The 27,075-nt window shown below is 33.5% G+C and overlaps 3 protein-coding genes across 7 annotated transcripts; 2 read left to right on the forward strand and 1 right to left on the reverse strand.

The window, feature by feature from the left end:
- Positions 1-5,326: 5,326 nt before the first annotated feature.
- Positions 5,327-10,468, forward strand: LOC112758751 (protein NPGR2). Of its 2 annotated transcripts, XM_025807490.3 has the most exons (7): positions 5,331-5,572; positions 5,730-5,823; positions 6,118-6,446; positions 6,939-7,191; positions 7,803-9,019; positions 9,407-9,560; positions 9,852-10,468. In XM_025807490.3, the coding sequence occupies exons 3-7, from the start codon at positions 6,168-6,170 to the stop codon at positions 10,160-10,162; spliced, it is 2,214 nt and encodes a 737-aa protein (XP_025663275.1). In that variant the 5' UTR covers positions 5,331-5,572; positions 5,730-5,823; positions 6,118-6,167; the 3' UTR covers positions 10,163-10,468. The 2 variants fall into 2 exon arrangements, with proteins under 2 accessions (XP_025663274.1, XP_025663275.1); XM_025807489.3 differs by lacking the exon at positions 5,730-5,823 and having other exon boundaries at positions 5,327-5,674.
- Positions 10,469-11,725: 1,257 nt separating this feature from the next.
- LOC112758754 (rho GDP-dissociation inhibitor 1) lies at positions 11,726-14,880 on the forward strand. The gene is made up of 5 exons (XM_025807495.3): positions 11,726-12,137; positions 12,576-12,639; positions 12,716-12,937; positions 13,227-13,351; positions 14,609-14,880. The coding sequence occupies exons 1-5, from the start codon at positions 11,892-11,894 to the stop codon at positions 14,675-14,677; spliced, it is 726 nt and encodes a 241-aa protein (XP_025663280.1). The 5' UTR covers positions 11,726-11,891; the 3' UTR covers positions 14,678-14,880.
- Positions 14,881-15,045: 165 nt separating this feature from the next.
- LOC112758752 (phospholipid--sterol O-acyltransferase) lies at positions 15,046-24,345 on the reverse strand. 4 transcript variants are annotated; one of them, XR_003179810.3, is made up of 16 exons: positions 23,986-24,345; positions 23,431-23,566; positions 23,165-23,309; positions 22,145-22,314; positions 21,953-22,029; positions 20,472-20,685; positions 20,205-20,379; positions 19,764-19,863; positions 18,665-18,759; positions 18,273-18,324; positions 18,046-18,117; positions 17,223-17,391; positions 16,317-16,411; positions 16,158-16,242; positions 15,774-15,863; positions 15,046-15,633 (listed from the first exon to the last, which is right to left on the reverse strand). XR_003179810.3 is itself a non-coding variant. In XM_025807491.3 (16 exons), the coding sequence occupies exons 1-15, from the start codon at positions 24,217-24,219 to the stop codon at positions 15,782-15,784; spliced, it is 1,911 nt and encodes a 636-aa protein (XP_025663276.1). In that variant the 5' UTR covers positions 24,220-24,345; the 3' UTR covers positions 15,046-15,633; positions 15,774-15,781. The 4 variants fall into 4 exon arrangements, 2 of the variants coding, with proteins under 2 accessions (XP_025663276.1, XP_025663277.1); XM_025807491.3 differs by having other exon boundaries at positions 16,317-16,421; XM_025807492.3 differs by having other exon boundaries at positions 15,046-15,651; positions 16,317-16,421.
- Positions 24,346-27,075: the final 2,730 nt, after the last annotated feature.

Raw genomic sequence — 27,075 nt, forward strand, 5'->3', positions numbered from 1 at the left:
TAATTTGTGTGCTTAGCTTTTCCCCTCTAGGCCTAATATATATATCTTCTATCATATATATATTACAGAATAATGTTCGTTCCATAACTACTAAATAATATCATTTTTGGTTAACAATTAATCCGTAATAATTCATATCCATATTTATAGGGTGTTTTGCATGAAAAAACATATAATTTATACTAATATTTATTAAAATTTACACATATAAATTAATATTATTTGTATCTATATATTTTAAAATTTACACACATAAATTAATAAAATTTATTTGTTAAAGACAATTTAGTATTTGTGTTGGTCAAGTGATGACCAAAAATACTAAAAATTGATGCCACAAAATTTTATTATTATTATTATTATTATTATATATATCTATGGATCTAACAAGTGTTTACTTTTTATTAAAAAAATTTATAATGTGAATATAAATAATAGTTTTATACGTATTTAATTATGTCACAAAGATGAAAAAAATAATGTATATTTAATAACATGTAATAATTAGATATTCATATAAATAAAAAATTCATGTATATGTATAACAATCGGTAACGACACTAATCTTATATATTAATTCCTGCATAGCTACTAGAATCTTCTCTGCAGCCACATTTGGCTCCCACAAATTAAAGATGACAATTGTTGAAACTTGAAGCCATTGTTTATTTCATTTTTATTTTTATTTTATTTTTCCTTTTCAACTTTGACACCTCGACCAAACACTATAAAACCAGGTTTATGCAAGTTCCACTTATCAGCTCTCAAAACCTAGGGAAACAAAAAGAAAGATATATAGAGTTTCAAAACTACCTTATTATATATATATTTGCAGGAAATTAAATCCGATCCATTCAACAGTTGCAATCAAAGCATCAAATTTGAGAGCAATAATATCACCATATATCAAGTAGTGTTTAATTTGTTTAGAATCATGGGAAATGGAACCTCATCAACATCATCAAAGTCGTCCAAGGTTCAGCAAGGCCAGCAAGTAATAAAGGGTGTTCATTATTATGCTAACAACAACAAACCAAGAAGAGAACAACAACAACAACAACATTATGGTCTTGATGGTGGTGCTGTGGAGCTTCTAGAAACTGATGAAGCTTTCAGTGAATACATCCGAAGAGCTAAGCAAAACATGAGAACCGTGTCGTACGTTGGTAACGACGAAGATCATAGTAACTACCCTGCACCTGTGGTTAATAATAATGTGGAGAACGAGAATGAAGAATTTTCGGAGTTTATTCGGCTTACTAAGAAGAAGTTGAGAAGTACTACATCAAGAATTGGAGGGAATGATGCTTCCTTTCAAAGAGGCTGATGAATGAAGAACATTATATATTATTCTTTGATATATGTTGTTGACTTGTTGGAGTGCAAAAATAACGAGTTCCTATTAGGGCATGCAATCAAGTAGATATATACTTACATTTAATTTATTCATTCATTTATTTATTTGTTATTATTTGAACTAATTGTTGATGCAAGATATATATGTACTGCTCAGTTTATTATGTGGCTTTGGTTAGTTATTTATTTTGGATGATTTCTTATTGGCTTTAATGCTTTCATTTATATATACTAGCTACCCCTTTTATTATCGCAACTACTTTCTATGAAGATGCGAAAAACATCTTCTCATGATGATCCTTGTTTAAAAAATATAACTTATTTATTTAGCAACACTTTAAATAAAGGTAACACTTTTACTTCAAGTAAAAATTAAGCCCTACAATCTATCATCCAATGGTCAAAATAAAATATCTTCACATGATGACAATCATAAAATCTTCATTGGAGTAGTCACCTTTATTATTCATCTATACCCCTTTTATTTCTTTCTTTTATTTCATTTATATATAAAATTCATTTTTTTAATAACAATTAAATGTGAAATTAATCAAATAAATATTGTGTACTCTAATTAAGAATTTAGGTTCAAATTTTATACTATTAAACACTCTTTATAAATTATATAATAAAAGATGATAGTTTAACCAACTTAGGTTGGTCGAGTGGTCAGCTCATTCGTCAGTTCAGATCTGCCACGGATTATTTAACTATGAATATCAATAAGAGTCGGCTTCTAATTGTGTTGGGAAGTGAATTTTTAAATAATTGTTTAATAATATATATAGAAAGAGAGAAATTTTGATGGTAGTGTTAACAGAAAAATTACTTAATTTTTTAAAAATATAAAACCTAAAAGAATAGAATTTTAAATTATATATTATTATTTAAATTACTATTTTTGTGTTTTAATTTGTATATTAGATATTTTGAAGGCTAATCATATTTTATAATAACAAAATATAATCATAACAATAATCATGCTATATGTACATAAAAAATAATTATTTGTATAAAATATATATTAAAATATAAAATATACATTAAAAATAAATTAAATAATACATGTATTTATACACAGATATATAGTGATTAATAGATAATTTAATATTTAATTTTTTATATACACATATTATTTTTATTATAAAAATTATTATCATATTATATAAATTTTGTCTCCACTACCAAAATTTTTTAGATTCGTCACTACTCTTTTTTAACAAAAATCTTTCGTTATCTTTAATTGTTTGAATATGTTCATTTCTATGTTAATGATGAATTTTGATTTTATGATCCTTTTTATACTTTTTTTTTGGACAAATTTACGAAAGTATTTTATCTCTGAAAAAAAATAAAAATATAAAATAGTTTTGGTGCATAATTTTTTTATTTCTAAAACAAACTTTAACATATATAATTTATAAAAAGTTATTAATTTTAAAAATTAATTGTGATATATTGTTGAACTAACACATTTAAATTATTTTATTTAATAACTAAAATCATGATTACGATTATACAAAATCAAATATTCTTTTTTAAAAGCAAAAATCTGTATTTAAATAAAGAGGTAAATACTAAATTGGTATTCGAAAAATTTTAACACTAATAAAATGGTACATGATTTTTGTTATTAACAAAATGGTCTCTAAAGGATTTAAAATTTGATAAGCGTGTCCCCGAGCTCGCCGGAATATATCTCCGACGAGCACAATACTGACGTAGCTACCGTATTTTGGTGACCTGGCAAAATCCCAACTTCTCTCTCCAAAACAAGTTATAATCAAAACAAGTTAATACAGCAAATCACCAATAAAATAAGAATTGAAAAAGCAACTTAATAGTTATACCACCACCAATTAAAACAATAACTAAAAATCAACAAATGGAGAGGGAGATCAAACTTTATAACTCAACGGAGATGGATGAACAGCGACGGAGCGAAAGCTGAACAGAGGCTGGGCCACGCAACAGAACCGAGGCTGAGCAGAAGCTAGAAGACGAGGGTTAGAGCACGGTAAAATAGAGGCTAAACAATGGCAGAAGCATGGCGTAATGGCAGCGGAAGCACAACAAAACAAAGGGAAAGTTCGCTAAAACAGGCGGAACCACAGCGAATAACGGCAAAACCGAAGCGTCGCGATGACATTAGAGTAGCGCGGAGAGAAATGGTGGCTGGACAAGTTGAAGAACGAAGACAAGGCCAGAGAGCTGAGGGAATTATGAAGTGGAAGCTGCGTTGGTGGGGAGGGAGAGGGGGAGAGTTCGTTATGGAGAGGAAGGAATTAGGGTTGGAGGTTTGTCAAGTTACCAAAACACGGTAGCCATGTTAGCATTATGCTTGTCGAAGAGATGCTCCGGTGAACTCAGGGGCACGCTTGTCAAATTTTAAAATCTTTCAGGAACCATTTTATCAATAACAAAAGTCACGTATCATTTTGTCAACGACAAAATCTTTCATATACTGATTTAATATTTACCTCTTAAATAAAATTAGAATCCAAAATATTAAAATGGGACAAATTACATATTTCGGTTGGTGCCTCTTCCATTCACATTATATATATATATATATATATATATATATATATATATATATATATATATATATATATATATATATATATATATATATATATATATGATGATATTAAAATAATACTTTTTTTAATTAAGTTCAACTAAATTGATACAAGCTAAGTAAAAAAAATGCATAAATGTGTTACTACTTTTTGTTTGTGCTTCTTCAGCATAGAATTTTTGTTGGAGAGTATATAGAAACTTATTAATATAGTATAAAAAATTTTGCACCTAACACAAATTTTTGTATATAGCAGTAATAGCACAAATTTATTGATATAGCATACAAATTTTTGTATATAACACATATGTTGTGCATAGCATATAAATTTTTGTTATAAATGTATTTTATTGGTCAGGTGAGTCAATATTCTGGGTACATAGTCATGTAAAAATTTTTATGATGTGTACCAAAATTTCTGTATTGTATTCTAAAATTTTTGTGGTGTGCACCAAAATTTCTGTGTTGTATACTAAAGTAGTAAAATTTCTATACTCTAACTAATTTTCTAAACACATATAGGAGAAGAAGAAGATGATGACGATGTTGATGATAATGAAAGAAAATATGGAGAAAAAAGAAGAGGAAGAAGAAACCAAATAAGAGAAAAAGAAGACGTTGAAGAGAAAAACGATAATATTAAAGAAGAACAAAAGAAAAAGAAGAGACAATGATGACATTGTTAAAAAAAATGTGCAAAAAAATATAAGTATGACAAACAAATTTGATTTAAAAATTGTTTAATCGTCTAATTTTATTGATATTTTAATTATTAAAACAAATAAAAAATATTATTTATATATTAAAATTAATAATTAAAATTAATTATTAATATATTTATATATAAATATATATTATTCAATTTATTTTTAATATATACTTATATTTTAATAAATATTTTATATAAATAATTTATATTAATGATTGATTTAATATACATCTAACATGTTTGAAAACAAATAAGCAATTAGTAAATAATGCTTACATCAATCGTCTTCTTCAATCAAATCAAGTGATCCTCACCGCGAATTTTGTCTATAATTCCTTAATTTTTGCAGATTATATAAGAATCATATCATATCCCTATATATCGTCTTAATTAATTATATAGAGTAGTAGTTGAAATAATTGCAAACAGATGATCCTTCGCCTAACCTTTTTTTTATTGATAGCCATTTTAGCCACCCTTCGTCTAACATTGACCTTAGCAACTAGCAACGCAAGTGAATCATAACTTAGTTTAACTGCCAACTACCTTTGGTTAGTGAAGTGAGTAAGCAGTAGTTGGTAAATGTGTTTAAGGAGCACTTAATTGCCAGCTCATCACACCATGAAAAACGCACACCGCCACGTGGCAAGCACTTAACCTCCCCGCCTTTTTCACCATTCAGGTAGGAAAACCAAAAAAAAAAAAAAACAACTTTCTTCTTCATGCGATTCCGTTCCCCTTTCTCTGAAACTGTGATCCTTGTAACACACGCATTCTGTTCCCACTAACTTGTTTCTTTCTTTCTTTCTTTTTTTCTTTATTTCCCCACTTAAAGTTAAAGGTTTAAAATAAAAGGAAGAGAGATGAAATAGAAGATTAAAAAAAGAGTGAGGGGTGTAGAAGCTTTTGGAGTGCTTCATTCAAAGGTGCCTTTGATGGATGCATTGCTGGAATTTCAGCAATGGCCGTTACTGTTCATCTCCCTTCTGATTTTTCCCTCTACTTTTCTTTTTCTCAAATACCAAAAGGTTACTTCTTACTTTCCTCTAATCATCGCTCTCTTTTATTCTTTCTTTTTTTCAGTTTCAAATTTTCTTTTTCTTCTTTTGTGTTTCCGACTTCTCCACCGGTTCCTGAGTGGAGAGCTCAATTCAATTCAATTCACCACCGAAGTCATGTACGAGATTCCTATTTGATTGTTTAGCGAATTTATTATTTTTGCATCGGTTTCGCTTCAGTTTCGTGACGTTACTTATTTTTCCGTTGAATTCGTTTGATTCTTATCACTTTTCAATTTCGGATGGTGTGATTTTGATATGATTTCCCTGAACATATAGCTGAGATTTCCGGGTTTTTTTTTTTTTTGGAAAACTAATTTAGTTTAAATGTTTAATTGAATAGGAAATGGAAACAGTTTTTTGTTGTTTTCGGTGATGATTTTGTGATTTCGTTTGAATTTGATATGTGACAGTGGTTCAACGGTTGTGGCTTGTGGGAAGTTATTGGGTGAGTTGAGAAAGCATGGGAAATGGAAATAGGCAGGGGAGGAGGAAGAAGAGGAGGAGTTTGAAGAACATGATGCAGTGCCTGTGCTCAGGGGAGCAGTTGAGACGAGAAGGAGGCATGGATGAGATGGCAGTTCCTTCGCCATCGGATTCTCTTGCTACTAAGGACTATTATTCGGCCACGACTGGTAGCGGCCGTTCTGGACAGGATGGACAACTTCCAAGGAGGCTGGATGCAGGAAATATCGAAGAAGCTGAATCGTCATTGCGTGAGGCTGGCTGCTTGAATTATGAGGTTGATGCTGCACTGAATGATTAATTAGACTTTATGATACGACTTGCTCTGTGTTATTTACTCTAGAGGGATTGCATAATCATGTGTATTTGCTTGCGTGTATCCAAGTATTCATCATCTCATGCTTATTTTATTTTCTTCACAGGTATTTTCTATAGTAATGGTTCATCATTGGATGTAATAGCAGATACTGACTGATGTAGTTAGTGGTACTTAGTGGGAAAATGTTGTGTCATTGATGTATTCATATTTACACAAACTAATCTTTCAGTGTATTGCATTCATTTGAGGAAGAGGGAACTTAGCATCTGTCAATTAATTGTATAACACAAGCATTCATCTTACATCATTTTACTGTCAAGGAGTTAGTTTCACTCAGATCATGACCGAGGCTGATGGACATCTTTATATGATAATCTATTTATTGGACTTAACATAAGTTTCTTGTAAGTTTGGTATCTGCTTAATGAATAATGTGCTGAAAATTTGCAGGAAGCTAGAGCTCTGTTAGGAAGATATGAATATCAGAAAGGGAATATAGAAGCTGCTTTACATGTTTTTGAGGGAATAAATATAGACTCTGTGACTCCAGAGATAAAAATTTCTCTTGCCAAAATAAAAGAGAACCACAGGAGACATTCCAAGAATTATGTTCTGCCGCCAATGTCTGTACATACTGTTGGCACACTGTTTGAAGCAGTTTTCCTTAAAGCACAATGTTTGCAGGCTCTGGGAAGGTTTAAAGGTGCCCACCCTTACTTGATTGACAGATTAGCTCATTGCTTTTTAACTTAAAGAACCTGTTAGCTTAGTTTCTTTTTGATATGCACATTGATGTCGTTTATTTGTTGTCTGTCTTATTTTCCAGTATTACTTCTGTTGCATACTTTGGTTTAAGTATGTAACTACTACATTTGTTATGAAACTTATTTTGCATGCTTTTTCATTGTCAGGCACCTGGATTGCAGAGTGTTTGTTTGGAACATGTATAAGCTTTCTAGATTCTATTAAGATATTTGTTTACCCTATGCACCCCATCACTTGAGTTGATTAAAGTGTTAAATCATCCACGTTGTTTACTTGAATATACTGCTTGTTTGAGCCTGCTGTTAAATTTTCCTTTGCTAAAATTGCGTTTTCGAAAAATACTTTCTTAAAGAACACAAATTACCCACTACTGCTGCTAGCACTTTTATACTTTTTCTCAAAATCTCAAACTCCATGTAGACAATCATCTCTTAATAGTCTGATAGATATTCTCTCTCCAATATTCTAAAAGAAATTTCTCTTTAGAATGTTTGAGCTGTATGAGAATCCAAAATATTCTCTGATGTATACTTCCTAAAATTCTTGCAGAAGCTGCCCAATCTTGCAAAGTTATTCTGGACATAGTTGACTCTTTGTTGCCTGAAGGCTCGTGTAAAAATTTTGGTGCTGAATGTAAATTGCAGGACACTGTAACTAAGGCAGTTGAGCTACTTCCAGAATTATGGAAACTTGCTGATTGTCCACGTGAAGTTATCATGGCTTACCGACAGGCTCTCCTACGTCGGTGGAACCTTTCCTCCGAGACCATAGCAAAGATTCAGAAAGAATTTGCTGCTTTTCTTCTCTATAGCGGAGCGGAAGTAATCCCCCCAGATCTCCGTTCACAAAAGGAAAACTCATTTGTGCCCAGAAACAACATAGAAGAGGCTATACTAATTTTAATTATTTTGCTAAGAAAAGTCTCTTTGAATGAAATTGAGTGGGATCCTTCAATTTTGGACCACCTTTCATTTGCTCTGTCGGTTTCAGGGGATTTGACAGCTTTAGCCAATCAATGGGAAGAATTGCTTCCTGGGACTATTAATCGAGGAGAAAGATATTATGCCCTTGCTCTTTGTTATTATGGTGCTGGTCAAGACCTGGTAGCATTGAATCTTCTTAAAAAATTATTAAGTAGCAACGAAGATCCAAAACATGTTCCAGCTTTGTTGATGGCTTCTAACATTTGTTGCAAGAACCCCAATCTTGCAGAAGATGGGGTCAACTATGCTCGCCGAATGCTAGAGAACTTGAATGGCAGATGTGATCAGTTGGAAAGTCGTGCAAATTGCTTACTTGGTATTTCACTTTCAGCACACTCAAAAATAGCTGTTTCTGATTCCGAGAGGATTCGGAGACAGTCCGAGGCACTTCAGTTTCTGGAAACTGCAAGGAGAATGACTAGAATGAGAGACCCATTTATATTGTACTATCTTAGTTTAGAATATGCAGATCAAAGGGAGTTGGATTCTGCACTTCATTATGCTGAGTGCTTTCTGGAACTGGAAGCTAGGGCTAGTATTAAAGGATGGTTGTTGTTAGCCCGGATATTATCAGCACAAAAACAGTTTTTGGATGCTGAATCTGTTGTTAATGCTGCTTTGGATCAGACTGCAAAATGGGATCAAGGAGAACTGTTGCGAACAAAAGCTAAACTGCAAATTGCACAGGGCCAGTTAAGGAGTGCCTTTGAGACATATGTTCAGCTTCTTTCTATTCTTCATATTCAACGGAAAACTTTTGGTCAATGGAAGAAGCTGTGTAAGGTTGGTCGGTTGAAATGCTTGTTGGTTTACTATCTTGAGTCGTAAGCTTTTGTTCTTTTGATTACTAGAGATTTATAGGTGCTCTTAGAGCAAGAAGGGGGTTGTGTTTTGATCTATTGATATCTAACATTTCAGCTTTTTTGGGTCATCGTCGTCTTTTGACTTTAACTTGATTTACAATTGTCGAAGTGTCGATCATTTAATGGAAACGTGCACCACTCTTCTTGCTGTAGAAGCACCAAAGTATATTGTTCTGTGCTTATTGTGATAAAAACTGGCTGGATATGGTCTCCCATAAACCTGTAAAATTTATTTCTACAGAGATGCATTTTGGAAGTAACATTGTTTCTAGCTGCTTAACCTTATTATCCTTACTCTTTGGAGCAGGATTCTAGAGATCATGCTTGGAACTTGGAAGTGGAATTATGGCATGATCTTGCTTATGTCTATATATCTCTGTCATGTTGGCATGATGCAGAGATGTGTCTTTCTAGATCTAAAGCCATAAAACCATACACTGCATCAAGGTTGCATGCACTGGGTAAGTAAAATAAAATCCTTGAAAATGTGTTACCTGAGCATAACCTTTTTGGAAATAACTTGTGGTTATCATCTGATGCATGGTTTTATATTTTTATAGCTATCTAATGCATTGGATGTTTAATGATGCGTGTATCTTACCGAAGAAAAGCATGCCACAGAAAATAGTTAAATAACTCTTAACAGTCTAACATGTTCCAAATTCGATTTTATGATGATATGATACCCTAACCTAACCTCACAATTGAAACATCTTGTGGAAAACTTCTAGTGATTGACATGATATTCACAGGTACAATGCACGAGGCAAAGGGCCTTTACAAGGAGGCTCTAAAAGCATTTCGAGATGCTTTGGATATCGATTCGGGACATGTCCCTAGCTTGATATCCGCTGCTGTGGTTCTTAGACAGTTCAATGGTCAGTCAAATGCTGCCATCAGAAGCTTTCTGATGGACGCACTACGGCATGACAGGATGAACGCTTCTGCATGGTACAATCTTGGCATTCTTCACAAGGCCGAGAATAAAATATCAGAAGCTGCAGAATGTTTTGAGGCAGCAAACTCCCTAGAAGAATCAGCACCAGTTGAACCATTCAGATGACAGGGTCTCCAAGCACTTCTTAACGTCCAGTCAAAATATTTTTGTGGTGTTCATTTCGTGCGTCATGCATCATGCGTGGTTTATATTTTTAATAATAATGAGGTGATTCGTTCATTTACCCTATCACCTTTGAATTTTAGTGTAACCTTCACTCTAACATCCAAATTATTTATTTGTTATCATTTGATTAGTCCTTGTCCTGTCCATAGCTCATGAATTTGTGTTCAAATATTAAATAAAACTTGTTTGTAAATAGACCTTAATAGAGTCATTGACATAAAGCATGAAAAGTATTGCCCCCTTTCACTCCTTCCCTCGCAGTCACGTATTTCTCTTCTGCATTCGTCTGTCTCCAGCACTGAAAGTCTGAAACTGAGAAGCACATATTCAGTGGTTTATGCTAGTAAAAAAATGGCAAGCTACACCAAAAACATTTGGGCGAACTCTATTACTATTAGGTGATGAAAAAAAAAATAAAAGAAGAAAACAACTACTTTTGTCACATTTCATTTTTCTAATACATCTTTATGCAAGATTAGTCACCATTGCCTAAGTTTTTTCAACCATAGGTATAGAGAATAAGTGCTTGTTTGGACGCCATTATTTTGATACTGGTTTAAAATAGATATTAAAATAAAAAATTCACATTAAAAATGAATTAAACATATATTTATACACAAATACATAGTAGGTGTTTGTGGCTAAGTTTTAGTTTGTATATAACATTTTTGAAGTTTTTTATACACCATTGGTTTGTCCCATTCTTTCTTGTTCTTTATTCGTCATTTTTTATAATATTATTTTGAAATAAAAATGATGTTTTCTGTCGCTTTTGATTTTTCGTGTGGGAGAGAGAAACGTGTATGACAATATAGTGTGAGGAGAGGGGTGTTTTATTTGGCTATGGGATGACACAAATCGAAGGCACCGATTTGTTTGCATTGTTTTGTTTTTTAAACAAACAACGGTCCGATTTGTGATTTCGAAAATAAAAAAAATTTAATGTTAAAATTGGACCGTCCGATTTTTATTTTAACAAATAAAAAAAATAAAAAATACAAGTCGTACCCTCCGATTTAGAGTTTATTTTTTTCTTCAAGCAAATCGGACTCTCCGATTTGTAATTTATTTTTTTTCATCAAACAAATCGGACCGTCCAGTTTGAATAAAACACCATATAAAAAAAAACACCCAATTTTCCAATAACAATGTATTACACATATATTTAATCAATATAAAAAAATTAGCCGTTTCCTTAATGTTTTCTACAACAAACACCGTACCACAATACCTAGACAAGGGTCGTTTCTGTATACCAAAAATGGAGACACTAGATTGGTTGGTTACTTGTACAATTCACATTGGTAAAAGGGAATTAAAATATGATGAGAATATTTGTGACGGAATAGCGACACAATTGAGAGAAGCACATGGCGACAGAGTGGGGACAAATTGTGAATGAAAAACGGTGAAAGTCAAAAGACACAGATTGATATGTGTCTGTCATGTCAGTCAACACTGCCAGTTGCAGTCACAAAACTCTGACTCTTCTTTTTCTTTTCAGTATTTACACACACAATAACTTTGTCTCTCTTTGATTATTGTGCCAACAATAAAAAAAAAAAAAAGAAAAAGTAATAATCCATTGGAAGATAACACTAACACAACACATTATTACAATACAAGAGTCAAGAGCTTCTCTTTGTGGTGGTGGTGTTGAAAAGAGAGAATGGAGAGTGGGAATAGGAAGAGAGCAGAGGAAGAAGAAGCAGGGCCATCATCATTGATCTCTACTGCTTTTAGGGTTGGTGAAAGCCACCAACAACAACTGAATCAAAAGCCAATAAGGGAAGTGGAAGAAGAACAAGCAGAGCAAGAAGAAGATGATGAACAAAGCTTTGGTGGTGATCACAAAAATTGTGGCTTTGTACCTGGTCCTTTACTTTCTCTCAAGGAGCAGATCGAACGGGACAAGGTTCTTACTCCCCATCATTTTTTGAAGCTCTTTGTTTATTCTGCACTTGTTTCTGTGGGATTGAGGGAAGGTTAAAACTTTTGTTCTTTGTAACTGAATTTCATTGACTACAAGTCTACACTGGATTTTCAGTTGTCACTAGTTACTTCTATATTAACTTACATAGTTTTTTTTTTTAATTATTTTGTTTGATGTCTATTCTGTGTTTGGTAAGAAGATAGTGAAAATAACAAAGAGTATTAAACATAATGTGGCATTGGGGCATTATTTTCATTTCAGGCAGCTGTGGCTTAATTATTCACAATGCATCATAAAGAAGATATGATGCATTTTTGCATGCAGGTGGTTTCTCATAGGTTGATTATTAGAATCACATTCATTGGTCTGTTATTTGTTACCTGTACCGGTACTGATTTCGAGGTCAATTGTGGTATGCAGGAGGACGAAAGCCTAAGAAGGTGGAAGGAGAAGCTGTTGGGTTGTTTGGAAAGCGATTTAGATGGTTTGTTTTGTCATCCTTGTTTATGCTTCACTGAACCTTTTGCTCAGTTTTGCTTAAGTTGTTTCCTTTTTATTAGGCCAATTGGATCCTGAAGTGAAATTTCATTCCATTGGAATTCTCTCTGAGGATTTTGGTGAAATTGTTATCCCCTTACCTGTGGACGAAAATCATAACGGCCGAAATCTATTCACTCTCAAGGAGGGATCTTGCTATCAGCTTAAGCTAAAATTTAGTGTTCTACACAACATTGTTTCTGGCTTGACATACTCCAACACTGTGTGGAAAGGAGGGCTTCAAGGTATTCAATTGAAATTTTTGCTTTTGTTAGATAGTTTTGAATTTGTAAGGCTTTTAAAAAAATCAGAAAAATTAAAAGCCTCGGATTATGTTTATGATTATTAGTTATTAACGCCAAATAACCACCGATTTCTTGACTAAGAATGGTTGAGAACGTGAGGTTTGGAAAAGGAAAGAAAGGAATGAGAAGAACAAAGACTATGAAATAATATGAAATTGGTCAATTAGAATGACATTTTTTTTCTTGGTGTGTGTTACTCAGATGTTGATTATGCTCTTGTGCTTTTCAGTTGATCAAAGCAAGGGAATGTTAGGGACTTTTGCTCCTCAAAAAGAACCATATGTCTATGCCTTGAAGGAGGACACCACTCCATCAGGTGCACTTGCAAGGGGTGTTTACTCTGCCAAACTTAAGGTATGAAGAAACAAAAATGAATGCTTTTTGCTCATAATTCAGTTTATGCCAAGCCTTCACTTAATATATGGAAAGAACATGTAGTGTTATTCATCATCTTTTTTTAAGATGTTTTTATCAAAGTATAGTTGATTCTATATCATGAAGATTCAACAAAGTTTTATGTATCCGGGCTTGTGGGCTTGTGATATATGATATTGATCCATGTAGTTGACCCCATCTAATGGGATAAGACTTTATTATAGTTTGTTTTTTTATAGTTGATGCTATTATCAAATGTTTGTTATCTTAAGCTTGTTTTAATGTTGTCATGCTCAGAGCAATAAGCATATTCTGGAATTTGGAACTTCAATTTGATGTGCATGCTTTTTTCCGTTATGTTTATCTTAATCGGAATTATGTTAAGACCAGCATTGATATTAGGTTGGCGTTGGTTTGTAGGAGAATTGAAAAGTAGAAAATTTGGAATAAAAACCCTTTCTCTCCGCTAAATCCCCAAAGTGGTTATTGAGATTCACAACATGCACCGATTTGGTCCCCGAAGTTCCAATTACACTATTATCGTCCTTGGGCACCATAGTGGTCCCTCGACCTCTTTTCGATACTCAGCAGAGTGATGAACTTGCACTAAAATGCCATGCTGGACACAGGTGAAACGACATTGTTTGCTTTTGGCACCCAATAAAAGCAGATGGAACGTCGTTTTGATATATGTTGGCATTTAAAACAGTTTTCGAATATATGAAAATGACGTCGCATCTGTTTTCATTGGACGCCAAAGACAAACGAGATCATTCCACCAGTATCTAGCGTGGCATTGGTCCTGAGTCACTGCAAGAAAGGGGTCGAGGGACCACTATGGTACTCAGAGATCATTCTCGGAAATGATAATAGTGCAAATGGAACCTCAAGAACCAAACTGTTGCATGGTGTGAGTCTCAAGAACCACATTAGGGATTTAGTCCCTTTTCTCTTGTACATTACACATGCTTAGTACAATTAGAACACAAGGAGGTGAAAAATAACGTGTGCATATGTCACATAGTTAATAATATTTAGTTTTCATTAATTTATTTTACAACCAACATAGTTCAATCTGCCAGAGGCTATTGCAAAATTGAAATTTCAAGCCAGTGTATATGAAGATGTGAAGACCTTCCATTGTTGAAACTATTTTTAGACAATATCTACACTTTGTACAATTGACTCAAGTTGATGTCTAAATAAAGTTGTTTCTCTTTTGTTGGTGTCTTACAGTTTGAAGATGACGACAAAAGGTGTCACATGGAGCTCAAATATTTGTTCGAGATAAAAAAGAGAAGCTAGCCCTGGTTTTATTTTAATGACACGTTTTGTTATGCATATTTGTATCTTAAGCTCCAAATCCTTAGTTATATTTTTCTTTTCTTTGTTGATGATGCTACAGGTTTATATTTGCTTGCTAATAGTCAAAAGAGGGATGAACTCCATTGTGATGGCATATCTTTAACAACTAGAAAATAATTATAATGGATCTTTGTGTGATAAAATAATGATTAGCATCTTGGTGGTAAGATCAATCTTACAAGCAACCACTTTTAAGTTGTGAAGCAGTGGCTTCTCGATGAGTAGTTTGTTTTATAACTTACAAGGAATCACACGGTTTTACATCCAAGGATCTTGTTCACAAATTAAACTAACATCAAACTAAACAATTTAAGTCATGGTTAACACTCCTCAAATTATATATCTTGCACATAACCTAAGTTTCATATGTTTATGATGTCAAACTGTATGACCAGTTTTAATGTACAGATCCACCAAAATTATGACCTGATATTTCTCAGTAAGCAAAATGGGAAATGCTCACTCAAGTAACCAGCAGTAAAAAATTGCTCCTAACTTTAATCATTAACAGAATAAATCGTGTATCTTAACAAATACAAGACCATGACCTAAACATTGTTTTGTTAAGCATTTGAAGGTACACATATTAGATGGTAGATGCCGCCATTAACATGCCACTGAAGAGGTTCCCGCAGCTACATATACTAGACTACAACATTACAAATCTCTGTAATCTGAGCCAAAATATACTGTGAAAATGGTGAATGTGGATGAAAGATGAGCTGAGGAATGGGTCAAAAGTTCCACACACGGGAAAAAAGAATTTGCTGGCATTCAGTGGCGCTACAAGCCGCAGGAAAACAAGGCCAAAAATCAGTTATGGAGGATCTGTTCTAATATTCATGTGTAGCATGTTGTGCGGTGGATGACTTGCCTGGGGTTAGCCCCACCAGTACCTAAGGTAACAACAGAATCTTTTAACAGACAAAGAGACAAAAATCATGGGGCTGTGGTGGTGTTCAGTCTAGTTCAAAATCATGTAGCAGTGTACATTCAAGCCATAGAAAAGAGAATATTCATGAGGAATACAAGATACCTTCTTATTTACAAATAATTCAACAACTGGTTAGTTGAAGTAGATTTCAACCTACAGCTTTGTCCCAGGTGAACATCACCAAAGACATACCTGCATTATTATACATCTGACAGGTTAAAAGAATAAAACCAAAAGCAAGTTAACTAAATTTTAGTGGGGGAATTCCATTAAATGAAGCTTATAAAAAATATTCCCAATTAACAAATATTGCATTTTATGATCTAATTCAGCTTAGCTAACCATTAATCATTCTGCAAGAAATAATTAGCCTTATTATTTGGTTAACTCCCCAAAATTGGAAATATGTTTTGCCAAGATTTCCACTCATAATCTTCCTGAAAGGTAAATCAAACCTTAAATGGAAGGGAAAAAGTTAAAAATGACCTATATTCACAATATTCTGCCCAGGCACAGCGAGCTTTGCCATAATCCCAATAACAGTCATCATCCCTCAAGGGTCCTCGCTTAGCTGTAATGGCACAAAGTAAGCGGAGATTCTTGTCTGAACCTTCTAAAATTGTTTACAAATATAGCATGAAATACCTTTTGTGACAAATTTTGATTTTGCATCAGGATGGACATCATGCCACATCTCAAGCCATAACTCTCGCATTAGCACCGGTGATCTCACAATGTTCCTGTGATTTGCTACACAAAGATTTTGTCAATTTACTTTTATGTATCCCTGTCATAAACTACCTTTGTAAAGGACATGCAGACAATGGCCTGGCAGTTCAAATCTCTCTATTCCATACCTATTCATTTTGGTTTTTGAAATAACCGAAGCATATGGAGTTTTTGGAACTACAATTGATGTCTTTGTCACATTAGCTAAAACTTATTTGTTTTTGTTCCTTTCGGCTGTGTTTGGAAGGGAAACTGACACTGAGAGACTGAAACTGGGAGATAGAGACTGAGAGACTGAAACTAAATTAAGTCTCTGTATTGTGTTTGGTATAAAATGTACCGACTGAGTTATGTCTCAGTATTATGTTTGTTTAAGATAAATATGGAGATTGAATAGTAGATTTGGAATTTGAAAAGTTAAATGAGGATATTTTTGAGAAGAAATATTATAAAGTTTCAGTCTCCGTCCTCAAAAATTTCAGTCCCCTGTGTCCCCACTTTCTGGAGGTACATTGTGTCCCGAGACTGAAATTTTAGTTCTAGTCTCTGGTCACCAACCACAGTACTGAGTCCCAGTCCCCCAGTCTCAGTTCCACTCTCTAAAAGCAAATGCTTCCTTCTATCACAGCAAGATGGACTTTGCCTAGACTAAGAATGGACCAATAATTCTTGCTCATCCATAAAAACTAGTAGTCAATGATGAACGGCAGCTTTTACGGAACTGATGAAAAAAGTAACGAATGCAGGTAAATAACTCAGTTTTTGTAAGCCTCAAAAAAAAGCATCAGTTAGTCCATGACAACTCAGAGGGCAGACTCTTACCTTTATCAAGCTCCCAAACTGCTGTCCTCTTTCCTGGAAGACTCTCAGAATCTTCATAATATGTTATGTACTTAACCTTTGGTGATCTTGTCATGTTTGCAACAACATCTTCATCATGGTGATGTTCTACATTCAACTCAATTTGTACATCAGTACCATCATGCTCAGACTGAAAATAAGAATAGATAGATAAAATGGTCGTCATTCAATACAATGTTAACATGTAATCAAATGACAATATGACAGGTAAATACATCTTAACAAGAAATGTTAAAGTTGAGAAGATAAAGCTTTCTAAAAATCAAAATGTGAATTCATTTAGTAGCTGCCACTCTGAGATGTTGGTTTCAGGAAATTGATAAATCGGAAACTAACTGAACAAGATAATTTAGAACAGAGACAACAAAACAGATAACTATGTCAAATTGCCATATCAGAGTGAAGAAATTAGCAAATATGGTTCTAAAGCTTCTGGACCCTAGAACTTTTACACATACAGTTAAAAAGACACAAAAGAAACCACATCAATTCTGAATAGACATAATGTAATGTCAATTGCAGCTTGTTTTCCAAAACTATGTAACTCATTTACATCAAACACATCATCTGGGCTTATTATCCATGATCACACTCCCAGTAAACTAAACAAACAAGGGGATGCCACACTATTGTAACACTGTAGGTCCCAGCAAATTAACAATTAATAACACATGTTTGCTACTATATGCAACTTAACCACACAGCATAATTCTGAATGAAAACCCTATAATCATAGTTAATTCCAGATGAAAAGGGCAACCAAATGCTTTTTAGACTGGCATACCTGAGGCGCTCTTGTTATGTTCACCTTTGGTCCAAGCCAGCTCTTGCACCATGCAAGGGAGTTGTATGGTACCTGTAACGGGTTGAATATATTGTAATCTAATTGTTGTATGTAGGTGCTGTCCTCGCAAATCCATTAACAGCACAAGCAGTAAACTAGAACAGCCAACATGTTATGCCTTCCTTCATAAACACAACCACATAAAAGGAAACTTAATCTAAGCTAACCGTCTCATCTCCACTTGTGGCTCCAGGATTCCCTTCAATCAGATTCCCTGACCTGACAGTTGAGACAAGTTTTTAATATGTTCAAATAGGATACCAGAACAGCATACAAAGGACAGACTGTAATAGTAACATCTGTTTGACCACCATATATGTGTTGCTTTACCACAAAAATATCAAAATGAAAGATAAAACCACAAATTTGATTTAACAAACCATCCCCCTACCCCCTCCCTCCCAAAATAAAGGATGACCACCAAAAGTTAACAAAGTGCAGTCAATCTCTTGTAGGAGTTGACGATGACAAATTTGCAGATTCATGACCCTGAGTATAGAGAACCGTAGAATTTTGGTTCTACTAAAAAAACTTTCAAACCAACAAAAAGAAGGGGTACCTTGAGTATAGAGAACCTTCAAACTCATAAATGATATCCGTAATTATCCAGTTATCAGGGTAAGGCTTGCCACTAGGTGCAAAGTAGTAACCAACCTGTTTTCAATAATTGAGGTAAAATTTATCATTTGCAATGGCACTATCAGCGATCAACAGAATCCACAAAGATTTACTGTATTTATAAATCAAGATCCAGGGATACGGGTAAATCATCAAATGTTGGCAAATCAGGAAAAATATTTAATATACTAGATTATGACATTATTTACGTAGCTAAATAAAATATACAAATATTTTAGCTGTAATGACTGCGTGCTCATTTTGGAAAAGTTATCGGCACATTATTAAGTTACCAGTAAATCAGTCTTACCCCAATACCAATGGAAATTACCGAAAATGATCTTAAAGGAAGCAAGGACCAGAATATGTAACCTTACATGCTGAACTCAATCTCTCTAGAATGTTAAACACTATTGAATTGTCTAACACAAAGGAGTAGCCATTTAATATTCTCTAAGAATATAAAATATTTGACTATCTTTTCATTTTAGGCATGAGAGCAGGATTATCTTTTCATTTCCCAGTCATGCAAAATGCTTCTTTATTGTATATTCTTATATGTGGCCTCTGCTTAACACAATTAACCATACTAGAGGAAAGCGATAAGCTTATGGATTGGTAATAATTAATAAACATGACAGAGAGTGTACAATGATGAAATTGGCATTCATCAATTCATATAGTACTTGTAAGTTGTGACTCCACAAATGTGTGAGAATAATGTGAGATATACCATAGAACTAAAGGATTAAGGCAATCTACAGCTGTCAAAACTGAATAAAACTTACTGTTTACATATGCAGTTCAACCAATTCAGCCCAAAGGCAAACTATAAATGAACTTGGCAGAGTTCACAACCCAACAACATGATGGGGACACAAGAATTAAAAAAACCCAGTGCAAAAGTTTTCAAGATTTTAGACCTATTGAACAACTTAACCAAACTAATAGTCACTCACTTCAATGGAATTCCTTAGCATATTTTCAATTATTTAGATATTATAAACCAAAGTGTGCTCAGTTGTAGAAGTAAATTGTACCTTAGTCTTTGAATCAGTGCCATAAATGCAGAAGACATTTTTTATTGGTGGCCGGTCCCAAGGTGTCAGAGGATTAAGAACAGGATCATTGATATATGATCTGAAACATCGAAGTGTTCAAACATTAGCCAGTTTGATGGTAGAGCTATAATATAGTGGCATATTTCTCTTCCTTAGAAGTAAAGTATTCTAAAAACATACTTTGTTAGATTATTCTTTGTTGTCGAATCTTTTTGATGTTTATAGTAATCTTTATATAAATAAACCAGATGTAACTATCTTGGTAAATGGATGGCCATTCTATGCACTACCTTGTATCTAAAATTTTGTAAATATAAAAAAAAAAAATGAAGCTTCAGATGCCTTAATCTTTTGGCATCTTTGTAAAACAGTCAATTATTTGATGCAAAATATATTCTTCTGATTAGAGATATCACATACTTTTCTAACTGGTACAACAGCCTCTTGCTGTCTGGATCGTAATCTTCAATTGCCTTGAAAAAGGTTCCATCTGACATTTCGCGAGCTGAAAAAGATAATTGTGTAGGTATTCCACACTCCATGCTAGACAAATTAGACTGAGGTATTTCTGTGATTGAAGGGTATGCATCAAATCCTGTGAGCAGTAGAAACAAAACACGGTTGAGGACCACAACCCCCATAACAAGACTCCCCACAATTACATACAAAATAATCATCAGATTTTACCACGAGTTGAAGGAATTTCAATGTTGATTAAATTTGTTGGCCATCCAGAGAAGTTTGACTGAAATTCCTTATCTTCACAGTGATACGTGTGGTTACCTACATGCCTTGCCCCAGAAAAATGCTTCCAATAATTACTATTTGATCTACAGTACTTGGAAAAGGGCATCATCCACAATGACGAAGAAAAGGAGTTGAACATCAATCGAGCTGTTCCCTGATACCTTAAAGAAATTATGATAAGCATGAATTAAGACAAGAATATAACTGCATAAGAAATAGTAGCACAGAATATATGTCCAAAACATCCATCAGTTAACATGTCTATCTGCTGGGACTGGTAGTTAATCATCAACTATATTTTAAAGATGACAGCAGTGTGTAAGAACTAGCATCAGTTAAAGATTAAAAATATTAAATCTCTGGATGTATTAATGGAAACTGAGATTCCAATGAGGGATTCATCTCCAGCAACTGGAAATTGGTGTGAATTACAATATGAAATGGAAAAAAATAGAAGAAAAAGGTATGGAAACTCTCCTGGGTGGTTCAGGGACCCTTCAATTACAGTTCCTTCCCCTCTACAGGTATAAAGCAGCGTCCAATAAAACCAGACCAAATGTTCTCACACTTCCTCTTCTATCTGATGCTACTTCAGAATAACTAACTCCCCTTGCCTCAAGTCCCTGCTGTTTCAGGCCCATCCAAATTCCTCCTCACATATCCATTTGTAATGTAGGCCTTGGGGTTTCTATAACATAACAAGATGCAACTTGAAGAATGCACAACTAAAATCTAAAGCTGAGATTATTTGTTGATTATCCAGCTATGGTCAGTCACATATTTTCCAGCATGCCTAAGCTCAATAATCAATTATATAAAGTACCATGTCATCTAAATGATTCTATCTGCATTCCACGGATGAAAAAGATTTTGGATTTGAATCAAGCAAGTATGGGATTCCCGAAAACGAAGTAGCCCAAAAATATCATGGAACTTAATTAACTGCATGCCGAAAGCAGACATTTGAAGCACAAAACATAAGAAATAGCACTATTCTTCAGAAATCTCGTGGGCTTGAGACCTCTACAATGTATAACATATACCACTCTCTGGTGCATATTCTGTTATCAACTACTGTTTAGTTGCTATACTGTTGTATATTTGCACATGTTCACCATATCCCATGCAAGCTTATACCAATAATTTAATAATAAGAACATTAAAATGTATAATTTATGTTTTCTCTGATTATTCTTGAGCTTAAGGAAGGATTCCCAGGCTCTGCCCAAGAAGAGGGCATCAGAAAGTTATGTAGTAGAATAACTGTGTCATGTCAGATAAATATATGAGATCCTGATCAAGTAGAACTAAAAACCTAAGAAAGGGGTTATAGAAACCTACAAGGTTAAACAGTTCATGCCTATATTAATTAATAAACATATAAAAAATGAAAAGAGAAACTATAAAAATTAAAAGCAAACCTCTGAAATAGGAAGACCAAATGTGAATCCTGAAAGTGTTGCTTCAACAGTTTCAGTTGCACCAAGAAGGGGAGCTCCTGATACCCAATCAAAGATCAAAATTGGGTATATTAAGTTATTGTTATTATCAGCCATTAGAGTCTACATCAGCTTTTTTATGGATTATAACAAATTAACATAAGCCAACCATACCAACAGCAAAATAGGCATGGATATGTTGATCTAGCCATTGGATATAGTGCTTTGGTGCAATTTCTAGTTTTAACCACTCCAAGAAATAACGAAAGACATGATTACCCAATGAATGGGCAAAAACCAATGAGGGGCCACCACGAAGTTTATATGCAGTTTCAAATGTCAATCTGCAAAGAGAATTACAAAATGTAAATACAACAAATCAATTTCATGTAATCATCTGCCTTTTGAAGAGAGGGGATGGGGAGCGGAGGATTCTAACTCAGCTCTGGAATAGTAGAATAACATTCTGGTACACATATACTGTGAGAACCTATCCACTCGCTACTAATCAGTATTAGCATACGTATCATTCTAGCGCTCTCTTCAAGTGAGTATATTTGTCGTTCTGCTAGTCTTATACTACACAAGATTCTAGTTTTCAATACAGATTGTGTAACCAAATTATTGTGCCAGTCATGCACTAGAAATAAAAGAGGTAGAGTCCTAGAATTTGAACAGACGTGGATTAATGAAGTGAGGATAAAAACACTTGCTCGGAAAGGGGAAGGAAATTGTAGAGAACTGTTCAGCAGTGAGCAGTGAGCAGTGTCGCTCTGCTTTTATTTTAAAAAATTTTCTTTGCGATTTCACCACATGAATTCTGTTACTTAAAGATTATAAGGGCTATAACAAAATTTTACAATCATAACTTCTATCTTCCAGAGTTCCAGTTTCTTCCATCGTTAATCATTTGAAAACTTGAAAAGAACCCATTGTCTCTAGAACTTCTAAACATCAATCAGACTGATGGAAGACAGAACATATATCATATTTGCCTATGATGTTTGAACAGATGCAAACATAGAACTACATCATATACACGATTATTATGTACACATTAAGAAAACCTCTAAACATTGGAAACCAAATGGCCCTTTACCAGCAGTTAGAAATCAGCAGCACTGGCTCCTAAAATTTTTTGCCAAAACTATAGCAAGCAAGACATGTAATTGAGATTCAGAGATGTAGGCATACTTGAGTTTATGAAAGTAAAGGTCTCGCTCTTCAAGCATTGATGGTGACAATCTCCAATCATAAGGAACAGCCATTATTGCATTAGCTTCTATTCCAAACTCAATACACCACTTGATCCACTCTTTCCACACCGAAGAAAGAGGCCCTACCAAGAAAAAAATAAATAAAGGGGTTCATGATCAAACTACAGAACACAAAATCCACAGCAAACAAGTTATGAAATCATGATTCGCCCTACACAGAGGGGGACAAACAAGAAAACCCACCTGTAATATAACCTGGATCAAGTTCTGTAATACCAGAAAGACCACTATCAGGGCGGGACTTGCAATCAGGGTGATCAGTCTGATTGTATGGATCAAGCAACATGCACTTAAGCCAGCAATTGACAGCAGAAAGAAGCTATAAAACAAATGAATTGATCAAAATCTGCTCATATATATACACTAGTCTAAGTGTCTATGCAAGTTTATTAAACTAGCTTATTTTAATTTTAAGAAAGAAAATGAAAATTAAATTCAAAAGCATTCCGAGGCAGCTTAAGCAAGAAACCTACTACTAACATGCTCTTACTAATTAACTATCAAGCGATACTCGCTCATTATCTGAATCTGCATATATATAAATAAATGACTCCTTCGAAACAACGGAAATGGAATGCTGAAATTGTTCGAATTACGTCCATATTATTCTTTCATGCACGTCCTGCTCAACCTCACAAGAAAAATCAACCATCGATGAAATTAAACACACACAATATACATTAAGTATCGTTATTATTAAAATGCAACGTAAACGAGAGAGAGAGAGAGAGAGAGTACTTTGGTGGTGTCGAGCCAGACCAAATCGAGAGGGTTGAAATCGAGGGGAGAGAAAGGGCAGTCGAGGATGGACCACGCACGAAGCTGAGTGGACGCGAAGCCTGGGATTATAATGCCCGATAGCTTCTTGTAGTCAAGCTCCCCTTCGCCGGAGCCACCTCCCTCCACAGCTACGGCGGCGATGATGAGGCCGATGAGGAGATGCGTGGGCACGAGTGGCGGTTTCTTGGCCATTATGGTTATTTCTTGTTTGGCGCAGAGAGAGAGAGAGAGAGAGAGAACGAGAACACGAGAAATCGACCGAGTGAGTGTGAGTCTGACCTGAGACCATCGGTTAAAGTGTTAGAAGAGTTGGCAGTCGCATTTCATTATCATTGAAAATTCAATATTCATTATTCAATTATCATGTTTGTTTTTAGATTTTTGTTATTTTAATGCTTTGTTCTCGGTTTTTGACCATCCACAGACAGAACCATTATTAGTCATCATTGCAGTATTAATTTATTTATATTTATACTAATACCTAGCCTATGTAAGAGACTAAGAGGAGTTTAGCAGATATTACATGGTGTTACGTGTACAAATTTTGTTTGTAATTAAGTCTAATTAAATTAGTGTAAAATTTAATTAAAAAAATACGTATATATTATTATTTTTAATTTTTTTTGTATTTTGTAATACATAAATTTTTATTAGAGAGTACAAAAATTTGTTAATATAGTATATAAATTTTTGAAACATAATACAAAATTTTGTATATAACATAAACTTATTGATATAATAAATAAATTTTTACATATAACACACATTTTATTGCATATAGTATAAATTTTTGCTACAAATATATTTTGTTAATTGGGTGAGTCAATAATTTAGATATTTTCTAAAAATTTCTATGTTACACATTAAAAATTATATGTTATGCAACAAGATTTTAGTGTGCTATACCAAAATTTATATGTTGTATTTCATTGGTTAGGTATCAATATTTTAGACATGTGATCTTTAAAAACTTTGTATTATATGCTAAAATTTGTGTGTTGCGCACTAAAATTTATGTATTGTGCATCAAAATTAATATTTATAAGAAAAGAAAAAGATGAAGACTATGATAATGATAATAAAAGAGAATGGGAAAAATAAAAAAAGAAGAAAAAATTAAACAATAATAACAACAATAATATCAAGAAGAAGCAGCAGTAGCGATAATGACGCCGACAGTAGCAGCAGTGATAACGACAACATTAAAAAAATTAAGAAGGAACATAAAAAGAAGAAAAAATAGTGATCATTAAAGAAAAATAAAATAACATGCAAATAAGTTTTTATTTTTCAATAACTTAGTTAAACTTAATTGCACAAAATACTTAAACACCTAATATTTTTTATTATATATCACCGAGTCGTCATTAATGTACCAAGTCACCAACTTAGAATAAGTTATTTTTTAATATTTTATTTTTGATTATCTAATAAATTATTGGATCAATTTAATTAAATTTTATTGTTAAAATAATTTAATCATATAATATTATCGATATAATACTAATCAACTAATAATATATGTGAAAAAAATTAACTATTCGTATAAAATATATAATAGAGTATATAATATATTAAACTAATAAAACCAATTTATTTAATATGCACTCTAGTGAGCTGTTAATTATGCTAGTTTATGTTAATATCTCTGTTTTTAATATGATAACATTTGTAATTATTATTTATTAATAAATTTAATTTTAAAAAAAATAATAATTATTCTAAATTTTTTTTTAAAATTGATTTATTTTAAACAAAAGTTTTGAAAAGTATTATTTATAGCTGCAAATTATCTCAAAATTAACAAGACAAGAATAATAATATCATACTTTTCAATAATAATTATTCCAATGTTATATGAATCTAAAACACTTATTCCTTCCTTCTCAAATATATAATATATTGAAATTAAAGATCAACATTGTTCTCCCACTAAATTGTGCGTTGTAGCAATGATTTAAAACAAGTTTTTCATCATATGCATATAGGAACTAGTTGAGGCTAACACTAAATGTCTAAATCCTAGATTTTTTCAGGTTTTAGTTTTATATTGGTTTAATGACTATTCTTAGTAAAATAGTAAATCATGGTCTTTACACATAATTTACAAATTTTTAAAAACCTGAACTAATTCATTAAATAAATTCACGATTTACTTATGGCCTACACTTAAATATAAATTATGTTTCAAATAAAAATATTGATTTTGGTTATAATTTATGGTCAAATATAAATCATGGATAAAATTCATTATTTATATAATAAATTTAAAGACAAATGTTTAATAAAATTGTTTTTAGGAGCACTTCAAACCACCATCCAAAGACAACTTGAAAGAGTATTTCAAACCACCGCCTCAAATTGACTCTCCATGATGGGACAGTTTACGAACTACACCCTCTATCGGTCCCATTCACAGAGATCTATCACTAGATAGCAGATTGAGGCATTCTCCCGAAGGCCCGATAATTGAAAGAACAGACAGATGATAACAAAAGCGTGAACTATGACTATCACAAATGATACAAACACAAGACTCAAGACTGCTTCGACCTAAAAGGCGCTCTCGAACAAGCCATTCGAGACGGCAAGCTCCTAGAGTTTGTCAAATCATTCGAGAACCCAGGAAAGTCGAAAGGGAGAGATCGCTAGAACGGGAAGGAAACAATCCCAGGATGGTAAGGCAGGCACAGTAGGAGAGCCCAGAAACCGACCCAACAATCATAGTGAACTTTATGATCGATAAAGAAGTACCGAAAAAATCAAAATCAGTGCTAAAAAAGGACCTACGGTTGTTGGCCGTAAAAGACGAAAAAATAACCTCTCCACTTCCGACAGCGATAACATTCTCCCCCAATGACTGCCAAAATGACACTTCAACGGAAGATGCCCCTTTCGTCAGATCAGCTAGGTTCAGAACTGGTCTGGTAAAGCGGATACTCGTAGACATCGGAACTGACTTCAATGTCCTTTTCGAGGAGCCTTTGGCAAGCTAGGACTCCGAAACGAAAATCTACAAAGTCACTCCAATGGAGTAATCAGACTCGA

This window comes from Arachis hypogaea, chromosome 16 (assembly GCF_003086295.3).
Source record: "Arachis hypogaea cultivar Tifrunner chromosome 16, arahy.Tifrunner.gnm2.J5K5, whole genome shotgun sequence".
Classification (NCBI taxonomy): domain Eukaryota; kingdom Viridiplantae; phylum Streptophyta; class Magnoliopsida; order Fabales; family Fabaceae; genus Arachis; species Arachis hypogaea.

Bases quoted from the DNA above. Each gene is read 5' to 3' on its own strand.
- LOC112758751 (XM_025807489.3), top strand. From the start codon at position 6,168: ATGGGAAATGGAAATAGGCAGGGGAGGAGGAAGAAGAGGAGGAGTTTG. The intron at 7,192-7,802 runs GTGCCCACCCTT...AAATTCTTGCAG, and splicing joins GGCTCTGGGAAGGTTTAAAG to AAGCTGCCCAATCTTGCAAA. The intron at 9,561-9,851 runs GTAAGTAAAATA...TGATATTCACAG, and splicing joins ATCAAGGTTGCATGCACTGG to GTACAATGCACGAGGCAAAG.
- LOC112758754 (XM_025807495.3), top strand. From the start codon at position 11,892: ATGGAGAGTGGGAATAGGAAGAGAGCAGAGGAAGAAGAAGCAGGGCCA. The intron at 12,138-12,575 runs GTTCTTACTCCC...TGTGGTATGCAG, and splicing joins AGCAGATCGAACGGGACAAG to GAGGACGAAAGCCTAAGAAG. The intron at 12,640-12,715 runs GTTTGTTTTGTC...CCTTTTTATTAG, and splicing joins TTTGGAAAGCGATTTAGATG to GCCAATTGGATCCTGAAGTG.
- LOC112758752 (XM_025807491.3), bottom strand. From the start codon at position 24,219: ATGGCCAAGAAACCGCCACTCGTGCCCACGCATCTCCTCATCGGCCTC. The intron at 23,567-23,985 runs GTACTCTCTCTC...TTTGTTTTATAG, and splicing joins TCTGGCTCGACACCACCAAA to CTTCTTTCTGCTGTCAATTG. The intron at 17,392-18,045 runs GTATGCCAGTCT...TCTTATTTTCAG, and splicing joins ACATAACAAGAGCGCCTCAG to TCTGAGCATGATGGTACTGA.